Source organism: Camelus bactrianus, chromosome X, assembly GCF_048773025.1.
Source record: "Camelus bactrianus isolate YW-2024 breed Bactrian camel chromosome X, ASM4877302v1, whole genome shotgun sequence".
Taxonomy (NCBI): Eukaryota; Metazoa; Chordata; class Mammalia; order Artiodactyla; family Camelidae; genus Camelus; species Camelus bactrianus.
The window spans coordinates 87,540,332-87,560,148 of NC_133575.1; the positions used below are offsets into that span (position 1 = coordinate 87,540,332).

A 19,817-nucleotide genomic window follows, 5' to 3' on the forward strand; every position below is an offset into this window, starting at 1 on the left:
CCTTCTGGTACATCTTGTGTTACACACACACACACACACACATGTGTGCACATGCACACTCTTACACTAATAAAAGCAGGATACCTCTTTTTGGAGTTATTAATAATAATAATAATAATACTGTTGGTTTCTCTCCTGATTTTCCAGAAGCAGCAGTTACCACTAGAACTGAATTCTGAGATTATAACTTCTGGCTTATCCTAACAATCTAGGAAGATACTGAGTATGTTGATCATATTTATTTAAAAGGGAATTTCCAGGAACTACAATTTTAACTAGCAAATCATAACCATATTCAGTCTGCTAACAGTTTTTATATCATTCCTCCTTTGTCTCAGACTTATAAAATACCTGTTAAACATAAAGGAAGTGTTCCAAGATCCAGAATTGGTATAAATGTAACTGACATGATGTATATGCATTTAAAGGTTATTCCAGCAAACTGTAGGAGATGTTCCCACTCATTTGTGATAGACCCATACACAAAAATGGTAGCATTTGGAGTCTGCATTCCTGAATGACCCATCAGTTGCATGGGGAGATGAAGGTTTTCCAGTCTCTTGGCAGCTTTATTTTCCCATGGAGTCACTATATTTTCCTTTTTTTTTTTTCCTTCTGAAAGCTAGATTGCAGAGGAGGGTACTACTGCCCTGGTGGAAAAGATGCAGTAAATGGTTAGGCATAGAACTCCTTTACGGGAGGCCATTTGGAGAATGATTAAAGGCAAAAGGTGGGGGAGGTGGACTGTTAGGCCAATAGGAGCTCAGAGAAGGCAAAGGCCAAAGTAGCCTGAAATGGAAAAAGCCTCAAGGAGGGAAAGGACCTTGACCTGGGCCTCTGAAGTGGGCAGAACCTAGAAGTGGGGAAAGAAACCAGTTCACATGTTAATGCCTACAAAGTATATGTTACACAGTGAAAATTAACTGAAAAGTCCAGCTGTGTGTGAGAACCATGGATAAGAATAGATTTGAAAATCATGAATTTTAAATACGTGTATTTTAATATAAGTATTTAGTTATAATGATATGTGAATACAGTCTCCTTGTAATGTGAAAAGCTAAAATAATACGGATTAGGCTCGAATTACCTTTTTTCACCACCCCCAATTCTCTTACTCTCCCCAGAGTTAACCACTATTAGTTCTATTTCCTTCTAAATCTCTAATTGATGTACCTGTTCAAAAAATGTATATGGATATGTATATAAAATACTGTTTTGTGTTTTCTTTCACATAAATGTGGTGTCACACTATAGGTATTGTTTTGCAGCTTGCTGTTTTTATTCAACAAATTGTCTTGGATGTCTTCATGTCCATTCATAGAGTTCTATTTGATTCCATTCCCAGTGGCATTCCTTTAACTGGCATATTCCACATAATGGATAAACCATGTTTTATTTTTGCCAAATCACTATTGGTAGTCCTCTACATTAACTCCAGTGTTTTACTGTTTCAAATAATACTGTATCAAACATCCTTGGAACCCATTTACAAGTGTTATTCCAGGGCAATATTTTATTTAAACTATGATAATTAAACCAGTGTGATACTGGTGTGAGAACAGACCTTGCTGTGACAGAACAGGTGACTTAGAATCAGTAATATCTTTAAAAATTGAATAATCAAAAATCATGGGGGAAAGAGTATCTTAAAAAACTTATATACCTAGGAATTTAGAATGTTATAAAATAGCAATTCAAATCAGTGGGGAAAGGGACTAATTATTAGGAAAAAATAGTTATATATTTGAAAGAAACTAAAAAAATACCGAGAAATAATACAGGAAATTTTTAGAATATTGATTTGGGAGCATTTCTCTAGGCATGACATGTCAAAGTTCATGGAGGAAAAGGTTGACACATTTGTGGTTTTTATGCACACACACAGGCCCAATTAGAAAAATGACCATTTAGGAAAAATATTTCTAACAAAGGAAAAAAACTTACTATTTAATTATTAGAAGTCTAAAAGAAGCAAATCACCCTAGTAGACATGGGAACAAAGGTATTTACATAAGAAAAAGATACAGATGTCTGAAAATACGCTCAATATCACACAAATTCAAATAAAAATAACTTGCTACATTTTAGATCCCCTCCCCCAGTTTTTTTTTTCAAAAAGATGTTTATCCAGTGTTACTGAAGGTGTGGGTGAATGAACGTTTACATTTTTAAAAATTAAATTTGCCTCTGTGTCATCAAAGCTGTAAATAAGCAAATCCTCTGAGCAGTTCCACTGCTGAGAATATGTCCTGAGATACTTACCTAATGTGCTAATGTATTTGCACACTGATGTCTGTTACAGCATTTCTGTAATAATGAACCTAAATGTTCATTAATATGAGACTGGTTAAATTATGTTACATGCAGATTATAGAATGATGTGGGTATTAATAGGAATGAGCTAGGTATGTGTGGACATAGATGCCCATTGTTAAAGTGAGAAAAGGGGAGCAATACATATCTCACCTTTGTCAAGACATGTAAATAAATGATACATATTCACATATGTATATAATATACACATTTAGTTTTAAAGGTGGGTTTTTGTGTGAATGTGTACATGAAAAGATTTGAAAGCATATACACTTGGGTTGAGGTGGGGAGGGGAGAACTTGGTATTTATAAGTATGTAAAGGGAGTATTAATGATACCACAAAATTAATTACTTGGGGAAATAATAGATTTTTAGTTCATGACTTAAATAATTTCTGGGTGAATTGGAATTAAAATATAAGCAAATCCATTTAAATGTCATCTTAATTTTTTTTAAGCTTAGTGGAAGGAAAAACTACATGTTTTATCATGTAAAACTTAAAGTCTTACAAGCCACTATAAACAAACTAGGGAATATATTTACTCAGGTATGACAACTGATAAACAACTCATAAAAAATTCATTAAGAACCAACTTCAAATTAATGCGCAAAGGACAAGAGGTAAACTATAACTGACCAGTAAACACTCTTAAAATGTCAGAACCACTAATAAAAAGTACAAGCTGAATAGATAAACCAATTTTCCTTAGCAAATTTACAAATTTTCTTAATAGCCAGTTCTGACCAGAGCTGTGAGGTTGTGCAACTTTAGGGGAAGTAACTTGGCAATGTAAAATTGCCTCTTAGCCTACTAAATCTGTGTCTGGGACTCAAAGGGATAATACGAAATGAAGGCTACAAATATTTTAATATTACAGGATAAATTGAACGGGGGCGGTCACTGTCCAGAGAGGGTGGTTAAAGTATGCCCATTTGGTGGAATATCCTACAGCTCTCAAGATATGTGCATGTTATAACTTCACTAACATGAGGAAATGAGAACAGCAACTTTTTTTTTTAAGTGAGGATCTAAGATTTGCTACCAGGATGAAGTTACCTCTTTGAATTGAATATTTACACAGACATTGAAGATAGAAAATTAAGGTTAATATATAAATGTGTTTTCTCAGTATATGGCCTACCCTAGAGCTGACCTGTAGGGAACAAGTGGGAAATATTTGATGACGTTTGTCCCTAATTTGTTTCTCCATTTTCCCATGTGTTAAAATCACCTCACTGATCCACTAGTGTATACCCACCAGGACCAAAGTGCTGTTGCAGAAAGTGCAAGAGGTATATTACACAAGACCTATGGCAAGTGGAGATTAATGTAGTTCCATAAGTGAAAGTAACACATGAAACATTTAAATAATAAATACTAAGCCCTAGAGTACTAAGGTCGGCTTCATGTGGTATTGGAGATGGGAAAGAAACAGGCTAGAGTAGTTAGGAAATTTGAAGAGGAAGTGGGACGTGGTATTTAGATGAGGGAGACAAAGGGAGGAAGTGCGCTAGAGTAGAGTAGGTATACCAAGCCAGTAAACGATGTTAATAAAGTCAGAAACTGGCAGATTCGAAGTTTAAAACCGCTGGAAGCAATATATAGTGCTAACGTTTCAAATGAATGTGCACAGCACATCTGTCACGGAGCCATGGAGCCAGGAAGGGAGGTACAAAGTCCCGTGACCCTAGTAAAGCTACCCATAAATTCATATTACAAGTAGGAGCCAGACATCAAAAGGATGGGTCTTCCCCTCCTTTTGATGTCTGGCTTCTGACTCCAGGCAGTAATAGTTGCTTTATTGGTAAGGAACTCAGATGAAAATTAAGGTACTGAGACAGAAAGGCTGCTTCCCTGGCTTTAGTCTGGGCACAGATCTTACTCATAGTGCAGGTATTTTTAGGTACAGTGTCAGATGTTTCATTTAACTTGGAACTTTATATGAATAATAGAATTTGTAGAGAATAATGAAACCCACTTAATGAGAACCAATTAGAATTTCTTTTTGTAGTTTTCTTATGCATAAATATATGTAGTCGATGCCAAGGGTATACAATAGGTTCAGCTATCATTCTCAGATTCCTCACTGAGGAATTGCTGATGACCAGTGCAACTTCCAGAATACTTCCTATGCCGCCTGGCTCTACTTCTGCGTGTTTTACAGTCTGCTTGGCACTGGGTCGACTTGCTTTTTTTGGTTGATATTTTAACTGTCCCCTTGTTTTGTGGAAGCTCTGCCCATTATTAGCCCCGAGGTGGGTTTTCTGGATTTCACCTATATTGTTTAACTATAGTCTCAGATACCGTGCCCACTCTGTCCCAGAAACAATTTTTTTTAGAAATTATTTTGTAAGCCTGATAGCTTATAGTGCCATGACACTGGCCACTCTGATCCTTCACAGGATGTGTCTATACAGCAATCTCAGCCAGAAGGTTTCTGATTCCCACAGGGTCAGTGTGTGTATTCACAGATTTTGATGCTCTCCGGGCAGCACCTTTGCTCTGATTTCTGATGAAAGCTTTGCGTTCTGTCAGTTAGCATTTGCTTAAGGGAAGCACCCAGGCCTCTCTTCCCAACAACTGGCTTCCCTGATTCAGGGCGCTAGTGTTCTAACATTTCTTACCTCTTATTTCCCCTTCAGGGATTCCGTGACACCTGCTCACGTGATCTTAAGGGCTAGCGATTGGTGAAAGGGCTTTTTCTGTGAGTTACAAGTTGTAGTTTACCAGAGAAACCTGGTTTAATGCTGGTCCACCGTCATATCTCAGAGGTTACCCTGATTTTAACGGTCTGGTGTTTATCCTATGTATTTTTAAACACATCAGTTAAAAACAGAAATCATACCTCACTTCGTAAGAACTGTCTAAGACTAATGCTTATCCCTCCACCTGTGCTCTCTCTGGGATCCTGTTGTACGCATTACCATGCAACTTGCCTGTTTACCTAATAGTATATAATTGAACCTCTTTTCACATCAGTACATGGATCTCTGCTTAATTCATTTGAATGTTCTTTCATAGTCTGCATACATAACAATTTACATTACCATTTTGCTATTGAAGAATAATTTAGGTATTTCCAGTTTTTCAGTATTACAAACACCACTACAGTGAACATCTTTGTATCTGTGTTCACATGTGCAGGTATTCCTGCAAGGTACAGTGCTAGCTGTTCAGCCACATCGTATTTATGAAATTCTTAATAAGAACCTGTGAAGGCTAGGGGTAATTTGCCACATTCCATTGATAAAGATAAAAGGCTAAGAGAGCTTACATATCTTGCCCAAATCCTCATAATCCATAAATGCCAGAGCCAAATTGAAGTATGTCTAACAGCAGAGCTCATGTATTTTCTCTGATATCACAATTGTAAACCACATGTTTTTAAATTAGATTATCTTTTCTTTTTCCTGTATTTCACAGAAGTTTATCTTCATTGCCAATGCCTGCTTTCCTTTGTAGATTGTGTCTCCCACCTCATCTTTCCAGACCATCCCAGAAGATCTATAGGATTCCATCTGGGAAAACACTAGGAGTTCTTGGAAGGGAAGGAAGGAAGAGGATTATGTAAGTCAAAGGAATTGTTTAATCTGTCACACCATAAGAATCACAGAACTCTATTTTTTTCATCTTTTCTCTTACTAGCCCGCTCTGCTGCTTTTTACAGTGTAGATCATCCCTTTTCCCTCTTGAAACTTTCAACTTCTTGGCTTCCAGTGTAACATTCTCCTATTCTGGCTGCTCTGACCATTTTTGTTTTATTTGTGGCCTCTCTCTACTCACCCCATAAATATCATTCTTTCTTAGGTTGTTTCCAGAATGCTATCCTTGGTCCAGTTTTTCTTCCTCTATTCTCCATGAAAGATTTCATTGGCTCTTATAGTTTCTGCTACCAGTTATATGATGATTGCTCTCAGATCTCCATTTCTGGTTCTGACCTCTCACCTAAAGTTAAAAGCCATACGTTTAACTGCGTACTCACACTTACTAGATCTAGTTCTGAACTTCTCTCTAATCCCTTTCCTCCTCCTCTAGAAGCAGTCTCATTTGGTGATAGCAATGTAACCAAATCACCCATTCTCAAAACCCTGGCAGTCATCACTGACTTTATCCCTCAGTAGTTTATCACCTCCTCCAACAAGCTATTGCTAAAAGTGGTGATATGTTTGCTCCCAAAATATTCTGTGCCTGTAACTATCACTGTACTAACCTTGTTGTTTTATAATCATCACTTCAGATATTTGAATCCCTAGTGCCTAGTACTTGTCCTGAAGCAGATAAGCAGTAATGTATGATGACTAACTGAATGGATAAATTACCTGTTACTTATTATTTTATTACCAATTCCAAACTAACCATTAAAAATTAGTGCTTTTAGTAATTCATTAATTACCCAGGCTTAAAATTGCAGAGTCACCTTTGACTCCTCCCTCTTCTTCATTTACCAAGTTCTGCATTCAGTTTCTCTTGACTCTGTCATCAGCCTAGTTCAGGCCTACCTGGACTTAGACCAAAATCTTTGCTATTATTTATTTTGCCTCCAGCCACCTAAATTAATCTTTCTTTCTTTCATCTTGTCATTTTTCCTGTTCAGAAGTCTTGAGTTTCAACTCCACTGCCTTTTGTAGTTTCTTTTCCATTTAATTCATTCTTTCTCTAAGATTATCTTCCTGTCTTTTGAGTGGCATCAAAAAGCTAGTTTATGGGCAGGTCTGATGAGTGATTGGGTGGGCTGAGAACAGTGGGTGGGTGGTAGCAAGGATCAAAGAGAGAGGGAGGAGGTAGTAAGTCAAAATTAATTGGTCCTGAAATAGGATTTATTTGAAATCCAAATCCAAATTCCAAGAGAGTAGCGTGTGCTGTGCTTTGATGGGCCTTTACGAAGCACATTCTGTTAAAGGTCACCATAGAAAACAACCAAGTGAAATACTTTGTATATTACAGTGGTTGGAATAAAAACAGGGTTGAATGAGTTCCAGAAAGCAGGGTTCTCAAACTCGTGGACAACAATCTGCAGAAGAAGACAACTTCAAAAAACCAACTAGAAGCAATATGCAGAGAAGTAAGATGAGAGGGGCCTCCTCGGGAAAGAAGGCAGCTGGTCCACAGCAGAAGAATCTGGAAGCAGCACTCCCAGGCAGATGGGGGGGTCGCTCTGCAGAGAACCCCCCTTCGGGATCTGTGAGGAAGACAAGAAAGAATAAACAGAAGACCCCTGGAAACGGAGATGGTGGCAGTACCAGCGAAGCACCTCAGCCACCTCGGAAGAAAAGGGCCCGGGCAGACCCCACTGTTGAGAGTGAGGAGGCATTTAAGAATAGGATGGAAGTTAAAGTGAAGATTCCTGAAGAATTAAAACCATGGCTTGTTGAGGACTGGGACTTAGTTACCAGGCAGAAGCAGCTGTTTCAGCTCCCTGCTAAGAAAAATGTAGATGCTATCCTGGAAGAATATGCAAATTGCAAGAAATCGCAGGGAAATGTTGATAATAAGGAGTATGCAGTTAATGAAGTTGTGGCAGGAATAAAAGAGTATTTCAATGTGATGTTGGGCACTCAGCTGCTCTACAAATTTGAGAGGCCCCAGTATGCCGAAATCCTCTTGGCTCACCCTGATGCGCCAATGTCCCAGGTTTATGGGGCACCACACCTACTGAGATTATTTGTGAGAATCGGAGCAATGTTGGCGTATACGCCCCTTGATGAGAAGAGCCTTGCATTATTGTTGGGCTATTTGCATGATTTCCTAAAATACCTGGCAAAGAATGCTGCGTCTCTGTTTACTGCCAGTGATTATAAAGTGGCTTCTGCTGAGTACCACCGCAAAGCCCTGTGAGGGTCTACTGACCACTCACTGTTCTGTCTGGTATCTGTAAACACTCTTTTTGTTCTTAGTCTTTTTCTTGTATAATTGATGTTCTTTAAAATTGTTAATGTATAACAGGGCTTATGTTTCAGTTTGTTTTCTGTTTTGTTCTAAACAGAAAATAAAAGGAGTACAAGCTCCTTTTCTCATTTCAAAGTTGCTACCAGTGTATGCAGTAATTAGACAAAGAAGAAACATTCAGTAGAACATTTTATTGCCTAGTTGACAACATTGCTTGAATGCTGGTGGTTCTATCCCTTTGACACTACACAGTTTTCTAATATGTGTTAATGCTATGTGAAAATGCCCTGATTCCTAGTGCCAAAGGTTCAACTTCATGTATATACCTGAAAACCCATGCATTTGTGCTCTTTTTTTTTATGGTGCTTGAAGTAAAACAGCCCATCCTCTGCAAGTCCATCTATGTTGTTCCTTAGGCATTCTATCTTTGCTCAAATTGTTGAAGGATGGTGGTTTGTTTCATGGTTTTTGTATTTGAGTCTAATGCACGTTCTAACATGATAGAGGCAATGCATTATTGTGTAGCCACGGTTTTCTGGAGAAGTCGATATTTTAGGAATTGTATTTCAGATCTTAAATAAAATTTGTTTCTAAATTTCAAAGCAAGTAATTTGCAGTGTGCCTTTAATGTTACTGAGGCTGAGAAGTCAGCAGGCTCAGGAAAGATCTAGGCGGTATTAAAGGAGAGAGTTTTGACTCCTAGTGAAGGAATTCCTTTTATCATTGGGTGTGGCAGCCAGAAGTATGCCCTGTCAGGCCAGTTCCCCTCCTCTCCCTTGTGTGTGGCCTCTCAGGGTGGGGTTGCTTTCTAATGCTGCTTCTGAGAGCCATTTCTGTTCCTGATGCTCCTCGCCTCCATGAGTTGGGCTGGTAAAATAGGGTATGTAGTGGGTACTCTAACAGTCCCTTACACTCGGACAGACCTGTGCTCTTTCCCTCCAGAGGCAGCCTGGGAAGCCACCTTCAGTATTCTATCAGAAATATTTGCAGATTTGGGGCCAACGATGGCAACTTTCCCAGCTCCAGCATTGATGCCATGTACCCTCTGTTTTTATAATCCCCTGGACAAAGCATTGGGGATCCTAGAGCAGGGGGTTTCTGGAGAAGTGGAGTGGTGTTGGATGCCTTTGATTATAAATCCATTTTATATAAAAATTTCCTAGTCAAGCCAAGTTTTGCTTCATGACAGTGTTTTTTACGTCTTCAGTGAAAAAAAAATTCCATGGTTTCAGGAATTTTGGAAAATACATTAAGAATGAATGAGAGTAAGAATCATATATAATCCTACCACTGATCAGTCAGGGTCCCAGCAGGAAATAAAAGGGACTCAAAATGGATGATTTGAGTTTAATAGAGAATTTTTTCCCAAGTTGTCAGCAGAGGAGTCACCCACAGACTGACTTCAACAACAGAAATTTATTTTATCATAGTTCTGGAGGCCAGAGGTCTTAAGATCAAGGTGCTCGCATGGCTGGTTTCTTCTGAGGCCTGTCTCCTCAACTTGTAGATGGCTGCTTTCTCCCTGTGATTTCACGTGGTCTTTTCCTCAGTACCTGCCTATGTCCTCCTAATCTCTTAGAAGGAAGCCAGTCATACTGGATTAGGGCCCACCACAATGACCTCATTTTAACTTACATCTATAAAAACTATCTCCAAATACAGTCACATTCGGAGGTAGTTGGGTGGGGGTTAGGACTTTGACATGAATTTGGAGGTGACAGTTCAGCGTGTGACATGGTGTGACTGCCTATAGACAAGAGTAGAGAAGGAGAGGATGGGGTGGGGAAGGGAGCTGGAGGAGGGAGTGTGGGGGACAGTGGAGTAGGAGCTGGGGACGAGTGGGGGTGGTGAGAGGAAGGAATGGGGTAAGGGGAGAAAGTGGGAGTGGGGAGTTACTGGAATGGTAGACAGCTGTGTGGAAAGGGCCACCTGACGGCAGCTGGAATCTTGAGAATGCAGTCAGCTCACAGAAACCTCAAAGAAGACAGACTCCAGGAAGCAGGCTAGGGGTGGAATACCTGACCTCACTCATCCCTCCTTTTTGTCTCCTGTTGGGTATTTCCCTTTGGCCATACTAGAAGCCAAAGGGCAAAGAAGGCCTTTGATACAGCAATACTGGTAACCTTGGGGGACACAGCAGAGGGGGGAAATGGATAGGGGAAGGGGCAAATGAGATTACTAGCATACACATACCTGAAATAACCATCGTTCATACTTTGCCATATATTCTTAGAATTGTCATGTCCTCTTTGGGACCTAGGGCCTTCGCCAACTAAAGGACTTTTTTTCTTTTAGTGGGAATAAAAGGGAGTTTATTAGGGATACGCTGCCATAGACAACAGCGGGCCCCACAGATGAAAGGTGCCTGTGTGAGCCCTAGAGGAGTTCTTAACAAGGACTTATCCATTGAATACAAGGCCTAGTAAACAAATGGATCTTGGCTTAAACATGTTAGAAATGTCACATTTATTTAAAACACATTTTAAAATACCACATTGCCTCTAAATGAACATAAATAGGAATCTGATATCCTGACTGTAACATGTTGTTGGGATCTTCTCTTCAGTTATTATCGGTGATTCCCCATTTCTGCTAGTTGAACGAACATCCTATGGTCTTATCTGGCACCAAAGCCTGAGGAGAGCCCCACTGACATATGTCTGTCTACCCTGGTTAGGGATGAGGTTCTCCTTTACTGAATTGGCATGGTATCTTCATATCCCTTGTCCCCACTGCTTCCATCCACCCTCTGGGTAGGGAGATCTTTGGTAAGACTAGGTGCCCAACTTCCCTGAGCCCACCACAGAATCTTCCTTGGGTTCTGATAATGGAGAAACTCATGTATCTGCTACGGGAAGGACCCACAAACCCTGACTTCTCTTGCTGCCTTCAAATGCCCTCCATTCCCATCCGAGGGACATTTGGCTTGATTTCATCAAGGGACATAATCCTTTTCAAAATGTAAAAGTCACTGGCTTTAAGCAGCTTCTACTTCCAGCTCCACCACAAACCTCTCTCTCCCGGTTCCCTGCAGGAAATGGGAGGAAAGAAAAGTAACAGAACACAATACACAGGTTAATATCCCAATGACTAATAATTCAGTATTCTCCAGTTAAAATCATAGGTGGTTTCTTTTCATTTTAGCTGATTTCTTCTTGTTTCATTTGAAAAAAAAAACCTTAGGAATAATCAGGAGAGGCCTAAAGTACTTTATTAGGATCTAAACCAGGCCATCCTATTGGTTAAAAAAAAAAAAGAAGGCAGTTATAATAAGTATAACCAAATTATTATCCAAATCTTTGTTGACTTAGCAAGTTTCTCTACTCTTAAACTACACAGGATGTAGTTTTATCTAGTCATCTAGATGACTAAGTGGCTTCCCTTCTAAAACTGAATGGTGGTTTTGAGAATATATTTACCCCATCAGATTCAGCACCTAGTTAACATGGTGGTTTCTGTAAGAAATACTATTATAATTGTTAGTTATTATTTTCATCAATATCATTAACAACAACAAAAGTAAGTTCATTTTCCATTCAGGAGAATGTACGTGGATTGGTAAGGAAGCATGTTGTGAAATAACGCTCATAACATCCTTGAACACCTAGAAAGTAAAGAAGGTCGCCATTAAATATAAGGCTTGTCTTGCCTAAGAAAAGTTTCTGGTACAGAATAAATGTTCAAAAATGGTCATTCTCTTTCCTCTTTCCCTTCTCAAAAGAAAAAGGTGAAGGATATATTTCTAAGATCTGTAGTTCTCAACCTGAGGTCCCCAGACTCTTAAGGGTTTTTGAAGGTACCATTAAGAATTGAAGAACTCTTTTCTGTTCTGTTCTCTTCTGGTCTGTCCTCTTCTTATTTTGCCCCCTAATTCACTAAGTCATTATGAAGTAACACTTATCTGAGCTTTATCTAGAATCAGATGAGATAATACATTAAAAAATACATCATAAACTGTGAACTATACTAACAAGAATGGTTAATAGTTTGCTTGCTTAAAGAAATGCCAATTATCAGAAGTTGTGTATATATATATATTTTTAAAAGCATTTCAAAATGTCAAAGTCTTATAATAAAGAGGATAGAAGTTAGAGATACTTTAGATTTTGTTTAAAAACACAAAGTTAGATAATCAATTTAGAAAACTCTTAGGATAAGCACTAAAGGATTAAAAATAGAATGTGTAAATTCCAGAATTCCAAAGAAAACTCCATTGGTCCAACAGAAGGCAGGAAAGGAGAGAAGAAGAAGGATGCAAAGAAAAAACATGATAGAAAACACAAAATAGGAAGGTAGAAATATATCTACATATGCCAATAATTATAATAAATGTACATGGATTAAACTCAACAGGAATAAAACCTCAGATTGGATTTTTTTCAAGGCACAGAATCTGGTTTCATACTTTTTCTCAGAGGTACTCTTAAAATTATCCACAAAAATTCAAAATAAAAGGATGGAAAAATATATACCAGGCAAATACTAGTCAAAAGAAAGCCGGTGTAGCAAAATTAAGGCAAAAATATTAGTAGTACTCCCCCATAGGAGCGTGGCCCATCACCAACATCATACCACACAGATACAGTCACTAAACTGGACAAGAACTACTGGTAAGATATAATCAAAATGCAACTTTACTTTTGTCTAATACAATACCTTTAAAATTAAGTTTTTCCCAGGAGCCACGGCTTTGCTACTCACTCCAAAGAGCCCTACAGTCACTTTAAATCGCAAATTGAGCCTCCTTTCAGTGATTAGAACCCCTAGTCCCAAATAATAAAGGACCTTCTGAACTTGATTTAAAGTTAAATCTCTCCTCCCTCAGCTAGCACCGACTTCAGGTGGACCTCCCACTTCGGGGGAAAGGGATGTACTGGGTTTCTCCTCTTTCCTTATACTTCCTATTCTCCAGCATTTAACATTTCTCATGCTGGAGTCAGATCCCATTTCGCTATGCCTACAAACTCCAGGAGCTACATATCAAGATTCAAAGGGTCCAGTGAAAGTCTTGGTGTGAAGAGCAAAGCACAGGAACTCTCCTCCCTCGGAAGCCGACTCCAAAGAAATCCTCACAAAAATTTCTTCATATCTCTTCTCTCTGGACCCTTTAAATCCTTTGAGGCTTTACAGCTGTTTGGCTATTTCCTTTGAAAACTTGTCTTCAGAAGTTCATATCTATTATATCTTGGTGCTTAAGAGAAAACTCCAATTTAACATCCTGTCATGCAAATTTAAACCAACCAATCCCCTAGTCCTGGAAGGTCACCAAAACTTAAAAGGTAGATTATGGGCTTTGGAGTATGACAAACCTAGGTTAGAAATATAAACTCTGTAATTTACTAGATTAAGGGCTTTGGAAAATACACTTAACCTCTCCGAGTTGTTTCTTCTTCATGTAAGGGAAATACTGCTACCTACCTCACAGGATTGTTAAGGGGATTAAAGAGAGAATCAACCCAAAACACCAAACACTGCATCTGGTCCTTAGTGGGCACTCATGAAAATGTTTGTTCCCTTCCCTCCCTGCCTCTTCCCTTCCTTGAAAAACATGCCTTTGAGACACTCTACCACAAAGAGCATGGTAAATGTAACAAGAAGGAGAATTGCAGTATGGTCCTCAGGGCCATTTCTGTATTGCAGAATAAGTTGTCTAATGGATACAATATAGGAAAAGGGACAGTATGATCATACCATTCTCATTTTGGGAGTTGCCCACCCAATGGACTTGAAAGTGGGGGACGCAATCATCATTCTATTTAACTGGTTCATATGTTTTCCTGAACCTTAATTTTAGCTTCTAGTTTAAAAATCAATAAAGCATATGTACTTAGAACTCTAGAAGTTAATATTGAAATTTCCAGAGCCAAACTCATCAACAGCTACAGGATCTGGTGAGACCCTTCCATCTACCAAAGATGGTAAAACAGCTGATATTATTTAATACGTGAGACACTTAAGTGGTCTGTATAAAAATCATTCATATAAACCTCACAAAACCTTAAGAGGAAGTAATGTGATTATCCCCTATTTTTTTGTTTTTGTTTGTTTGGTTTGGTTTTTTGTGGATTTTTTTTTTTTTTTTTGGTGGGGAGGTAATTCGGATTATTTATTTATATATATTTTTAAGTGGAGATAATGGGGATTGAATCCAGTACCTCACGCATGCTAAGCATGTGCTCTGCCACTGAACTATACCTTCCCCCTAATTATCCTCATTTTAGAAAAGGGGTACAGAGGCCAAGGACACACAGCTAAAAGTGATAGACCTGGGACTTGAACCCAGATAGCCAAGCTCTTAACTATTATATTATCCTGCCTCTCTGAAAAACAGTACAGCTATTGAGAAATGTGAAACTTGAGCTCTCATCTGTGAAAGAATCCTGACCCTGTGTATCAGTTCAGGCCCTCCTAGAAGCAAATGCAAAAATAGGATTAGACAAGATTAGAGATTAGGGAAACACCTATGAAGATAAAAGGAGCAGGAAGACACGGGGAGAGCCTTCAGACTGTGATGCACATCTCACACCTGTGAACCGAAGAGAGAGAAGGAAGGCGGATTAGGCATGAAGAGCCTCAGACGGGAGTGCGATAATAAAGTCTGCACCAGGCCAGGGAGGAGTGCGAGCAAAGATTAAGGGAGTCCTCCAACGAGCAGAAATGGCCTGGCTCTGGCTCCCCAACTGTGCTTAGTTAGGGTGTGGGAGCAGTCTGGGGAAAGTGTGGCTTTAGCATAAATAACAGGAGAGATCCAAAGATTCTTTTGAGGAAATATCTCGGCTATGTGACTCCATGGCCACCACAGACCTGGTGACTTTTTCCTGGCAGTCATCCACATACCTTCTACTGACTGGGGCCTGAGTGTTTTGCAAGAACCCTGAACCTGATCCCTCTACGCACTCCCTCACCAGGGGGGGCTCCCACTCCCATGCACTGTCTCCTAAGAGCCTGTGCATCCTGCTTAGCACACGGCTCTCGCCAGGGTCCTAGACCCTCAGTGCTTTCTGCTCTGGAGTTGACCAGGCAAATAGCTTCTTAGACACGTAACGGGGATACCAGCCTTCTGTGTGGCAAGGAAGCGGTGAGGGGCCAAGAGACCTAGGTTCTGGTTGCTGGTGACCCCCCACCATCAATGCCTCCAAAAGCATCTTCACACCAACCCACAGCCTGAAGGCCCTGACCCGCAAGTCGTGGGCTAGGCCTGCAGTGCATGGGGTGTTCACACAGGAGGTGACACCCCTTTTGTCCCGAGCTGTAAGACCATGTGCCTTTGAAGCTCCCTTTACTCGAGGTCCCCTGTGCCCCTGGGCCTGGGCTGACGCAGACATTACAAGTGCTGCCCCAGGCACACACAGAGATCAAGTCACCACAGAACCATCCAAACAGGCCGGGACATGTCCGAGGCCCTTCTGGGAATCTGAGCAAGGTGAGTGGGAGAGGGATGGGTGAGGGCTTGTCTGAGGTCTAACCCCAATTTGGTGGGGGGCTCCTTCTCTGGACTCTGACAGAAGGCCAGCCCCTTCTGCTTCAGCCCCAAGTTCCCTGGTCAGGCCCAGGTCAGACATCTGGCTCAAAGACTGTCCCAACCAGTGTTTCCAGTTGGGAATCCTTGGGGCCTTATCTCCTCCCCTACAAAAGGTTGTCCAAAAGAGAAAGGGAAAAGGAAAGAGAGGCAGAGTGCTCTGACCTGCAATAGGACAGTCGTCGCCCTCCAGGTATGTATGTCCAGGACAGCCCGGCCATCAGCCGAGAAGAGTCCGGTGTCTGCTGCAGGCTGGAGCAGAGAAACCAAAGTCAGACCACCCTGGAGAGAGGTGTGGCTGGGAGGAGCCCTTCCGTGTCCTGCCCCAGCGCCACCCCTCAGAGCGCCAGGTGGCTGGATGCATCCTGTCCCATAAAACTGGCACAGGGAGAACCTGGACCTTCATCTTACTCCAGCCAGAATCCAGCCTTACCAGCATCCATCAGGCTGCCATAACCTTCAAGAATGGTCTGGAGAGTCCCCCAAAATAACACCACAGAGAAAACAAAAAGTCAAGGGCACATTCATTCTTCCTTTGCTCCATAGAAATTTAATTATCTTATACTTGTCACTTTTTCTTCACAATTTTTAATTTTTCATTATAGTGCTTTAGAAAGGCACTCCCCTTGAATTCTTGTGAATATTTTCTTTTAGTTTTTCTCACTTTATACTTTGCACTGCCTCTGGGCACACAGAAAACTATACCATCCAGTCTCACAGCACCCTCAGCCCCTGGCCATTAGGTGAGGCTACTAGTGCGACTAGTGTAACTAGGCTACTAGGTGACTAGTTTTGGCCAACCAGCTGTGCACAGCCGTGACTTATGTTACTTCTTGACTAATTACTTTAGAAGAGTGAGTGTGAGAGAGCTCCACAACACTCTCCCCTTGCCAGAGTGACCAGCCATGTACCAGGTTGTGGCGCCTCTGTCAGGGGGGTCCCGGACAGACTATCGGATCTTCACCAACACATGTTGGGCATTTATTGTATGATAGATCTTTATTATGTTAAGCCACTGAAGTTTGGGGGTTGCTACCTCAGGATAAGCTTAGCCTAACCTGACAAACACAGTGATGACTCTCAAAGTCTAGCATGCAAGAGTCACCCGTGAAATGTTAAAATACATATTGTGTGACAAAAATATACTGGGGAACAGACTTATGGATTAGTGATGATAGGAGAGAACTACTCAATTTTCTCCTCAGCTGATTTAACAAATCCTTTTGAATTTTATACTTTTTAATGTTTTTAGTCTGATTAATAGTATTTGTTACCCAGGTGATAGTCTACTTGGAAAAACAGAGGATACAAACAAAAAGGAAAAATTTAAAATCCAGAACTCTGCCACACAGGAATTTTCTTCTGAAAAAAGACAAAAAAAGAATCCATAGTACTTCTTTCGGAGAGCTCCGTCAACTCCCCTAAACAAAGACACACACACACAAGACAGACAGACACACACAAGACGCACACACATACACACACACACACAGGATGGCCAGAGTGGGAATCCAGTCCTGGATTCGCGTCCATGTCTGCCCGCCCCCACCCTGGGGGCTGCTGGCACCAGCCACTCTCGCACCCATCTGCAGGGATCCGGGGTGCTTACCTGTCTTTCTCCATCTTTCCCTAGACACGCCCTCATCCTCCGCAATGGGAAGCTGGCACCCGCGCACGGGTCCCGCCCACCTCCCCAGCATTCCCCCTCGCCCACCATTTTCTGAATCAAAATGGATAGAAGGCGTGGCTGTAGGGTGAAAACTGCACTACGGGGCTTGCTCAGGGGTCCGCTTTCCCTCACCCCTTTTCCTCTGCAGTGGGTTGCAGGTGGCTCCCACCTGCATACCCCCTCGCAGGGGACCCGGGAGTTTTCCTCCTCCTCCTCTTTTCCCGGGCCGGAAGCCAGCCTGCTTTCAATGCAGTGGGAAGCTCGCACCCAAACTCGACCGCTGCCCCCTCCCCAGACCCCTCCCCGAAGCCCACCATTTTTTTTGCCCCAAAGTGGACCAGAGCCGGGGCAGGAAAGATCCCGCATTGGTGTTCGCCCTCGCCTTCGGATATCCTCTGCTCTTTCAGACCTGCTCAGATCCCTGGCAGGTGGTATTCTCCTCCTCTGGTCTAGTGTCCAGAAGCGCCCCCGCCTGCTTCCAAAGTAAGAGGGAGATGGTGCTCAGGTGCGAAAGAGGACTCAGACCACACAGTGACAAAGTTCACGTCAGCGCTTTGTCCAGCGAGGCCGCTTTAACAGTGAGTTCAGGTCCCCAATTAACCCTCGCAACAGCACTGCAGCAGAAGCCGGGTTGTCCCTCCTTCTCGCCCCAACTTGACACTCAGTCTTTAAAAAAACATGCCAGAAACATGAAAAGTGTATCATCTCCTTGGCGTTTTTAATGTGTCTTTCTCAGATTATCAGAGATCAGCCCCTTACTGCAACTATGTCTCCTTTTTAATATATGTCAGTTCTGTTCCTTATGGATATTATTGTTACTATCATTCCTGTTATTACTGTCAGCTTACTTCCTGTTTGCCATTAGAAAATAAAAAAGAACTATCTATTGTCATTTGGGAAGCAGGAGATAGATTCACGTGTGTGGGGGAGGGGGGAATAAGCAAACAACCCAGCCACCTGTTTTCCTTGAGCAGTGATAATACAAAAATAGATCTTTCAGGCAGCCACGTTTTTGGAAGTTTGAAATGTACAGAGCAGCTGGAGCGGCCCATCTGTGTGTGTTGGGGGTGGTCTATGAAGTCATCCTCTGAGGTCACATAATCTCAAAATACCAGAACATCTTGGAATTTCAGATTTTAAAAGCTGACGGTCACATGTTCTGGTCTTCAAGATTATTGATTCAACCTCCACAATTGCTGTTTCCCAGTTTTCTACCACATCCACATCCCTATTAACCCTTTCCAATTGCAAACAAATTTTGTACTACTTCTTACCATCTCAGGAACAGATCTAGGATGCGGGGTCTGAAACTTACAATTTGGGGGACCCTCTTTAAGACAAAGGATATTAAAAATGTATGGGCAATGCAGGCAATTAGGTGCCAAAGTTGGTATTTATTTATAATGAGAAAAGAAATCACAACAAATTATGAAATTTGAACAGCTAACATATAAAACATCCCAATTTCCATACAAATAACACTTTTATTAATTACTACCTGGCACATTTCTATGATTTTTTTTCCCTGCAATGTTTTACTACAAACTCTTCGATCCTCTCTTCATGTTTTTGTAATTTTATATTTCTTGGAGAAAACATAAAGATAATTCAATCTTTCCTTTGCATGGTTAATCAATTTATTATTGTTACTGATAAAAGTTTCAGCTTTACAACTCATTATTGGTGACAGGTGAATTTTTAGTATTGTCCAATTTGAGTAAACTGGTCAACCTCTGTCAAGTTTTTTATATGGGCTTAAGATTTAAGTTGTCTTCTGCAGATTCTCATGTTAAATATTCTTCATAATGACACAAATCAGTTTGCAATGTCCTGAAGGGGAGCAGAATTTACCACCCCAAAATATGCCTCTTGGGCATAAAGATTATTTTAGGCTGATCGTTTTTAGGAAAAGGCAGGCCTAGCAGAAGCTCAGAAAACCGAAAAGTTACCCTTTTGTGAGAGACATTTACATTTATAAGAGAAATCTCCATTTGTAAGGGTTTTTTTCCTCTCTGTACTGGGAAGAGAAGGATGACTAAATCTCTTGAAACTCTTATCAGTGGAGAAGGCAAGGATGATTTGCGTAACAACCTTACTCTTGTTAACTGTGCTTTTCTTGGCCAGCTCCTTTAACTGGCCTCCCCCCGCAGCAACATCATTTTTCTTTAGCTGGAGATGATATTTAAGGTGGTATCTTGGGCTATTTTGGGGAGTTACTCAGTTTTCCTGGGTCTCTCCTTAGTATACAGGATGTGTATGTGTTATTAAATGTCTTTGTTTTTCTCTTATTAATCTGTTTTTTATTACAGGGGCATCTCAGCCAAGAACCTAGAAGGGGAGAGGGGAAATTATTTGTCATCCCCCACAGTCCTCATTATAGTAGTGATTTTGAGTTTTCAGGTATCTTAGTGTCAGTCTTTCATGTCAT

General features: G+C 40.8%; 1 protein-coding gene and 1 long non-coding RNA gene across 6 annotated transcripts in view; one reads left to right on the top strand and one right to left on the bottom strand.

Annotated features, from left to right (window-relative positions):
* The window catches only part of MORF4L2 (mortality factor 4 like 2), a 12,299-nt gene extending 3,492 nt beyond the window's left edge, over positions 1-8,807 (top strand). For 2 of the 5 annotated variants that reach the window (XM_074359785.1, XM_074359784.1), the window contains exons 3-4: positions 5,739-5,882; positions 7,260-8,807. In XM_074359785.1, the coding sequence (XP_074215886.1) occupies positions 7,284-8,150 (867 nt within the window). In that variant the 5' untranslated portion in view covers positions 5,739-5,882; positions 7,260-7,283 and the 3' untranslated portion in view covers positions 8,151-8,807. Of the gene's footprint in view, positions 1-5,738; positions 5,883-7,259 lie in introns of those variants that run through there. The other 3 variants (XM_010967792.3, XM_010967793.3, XM_074359786.1) reach the window with 2 other exon arrangements.
* A 2,174-nt stretch (positions 8,808-10,981) lies between these two features.
* On the bottom strand, positions 10,982-17,842 carry LOC141576431 (uncharacterized). Its single transcript, XR_012504833.1, has 3 exons — positions 17,704-17,842; positions 15,886-15,972; positions 10,982-11,229 (listed from the first exon to the last, which is right to left on the bottom strand). It is a non-coding gene; the product is annotated as an uncharacterized LOC141576431 (long non-coding RNA).
* Positions 17,843-19,817: the final 1,975 nt, after the last annotated feature.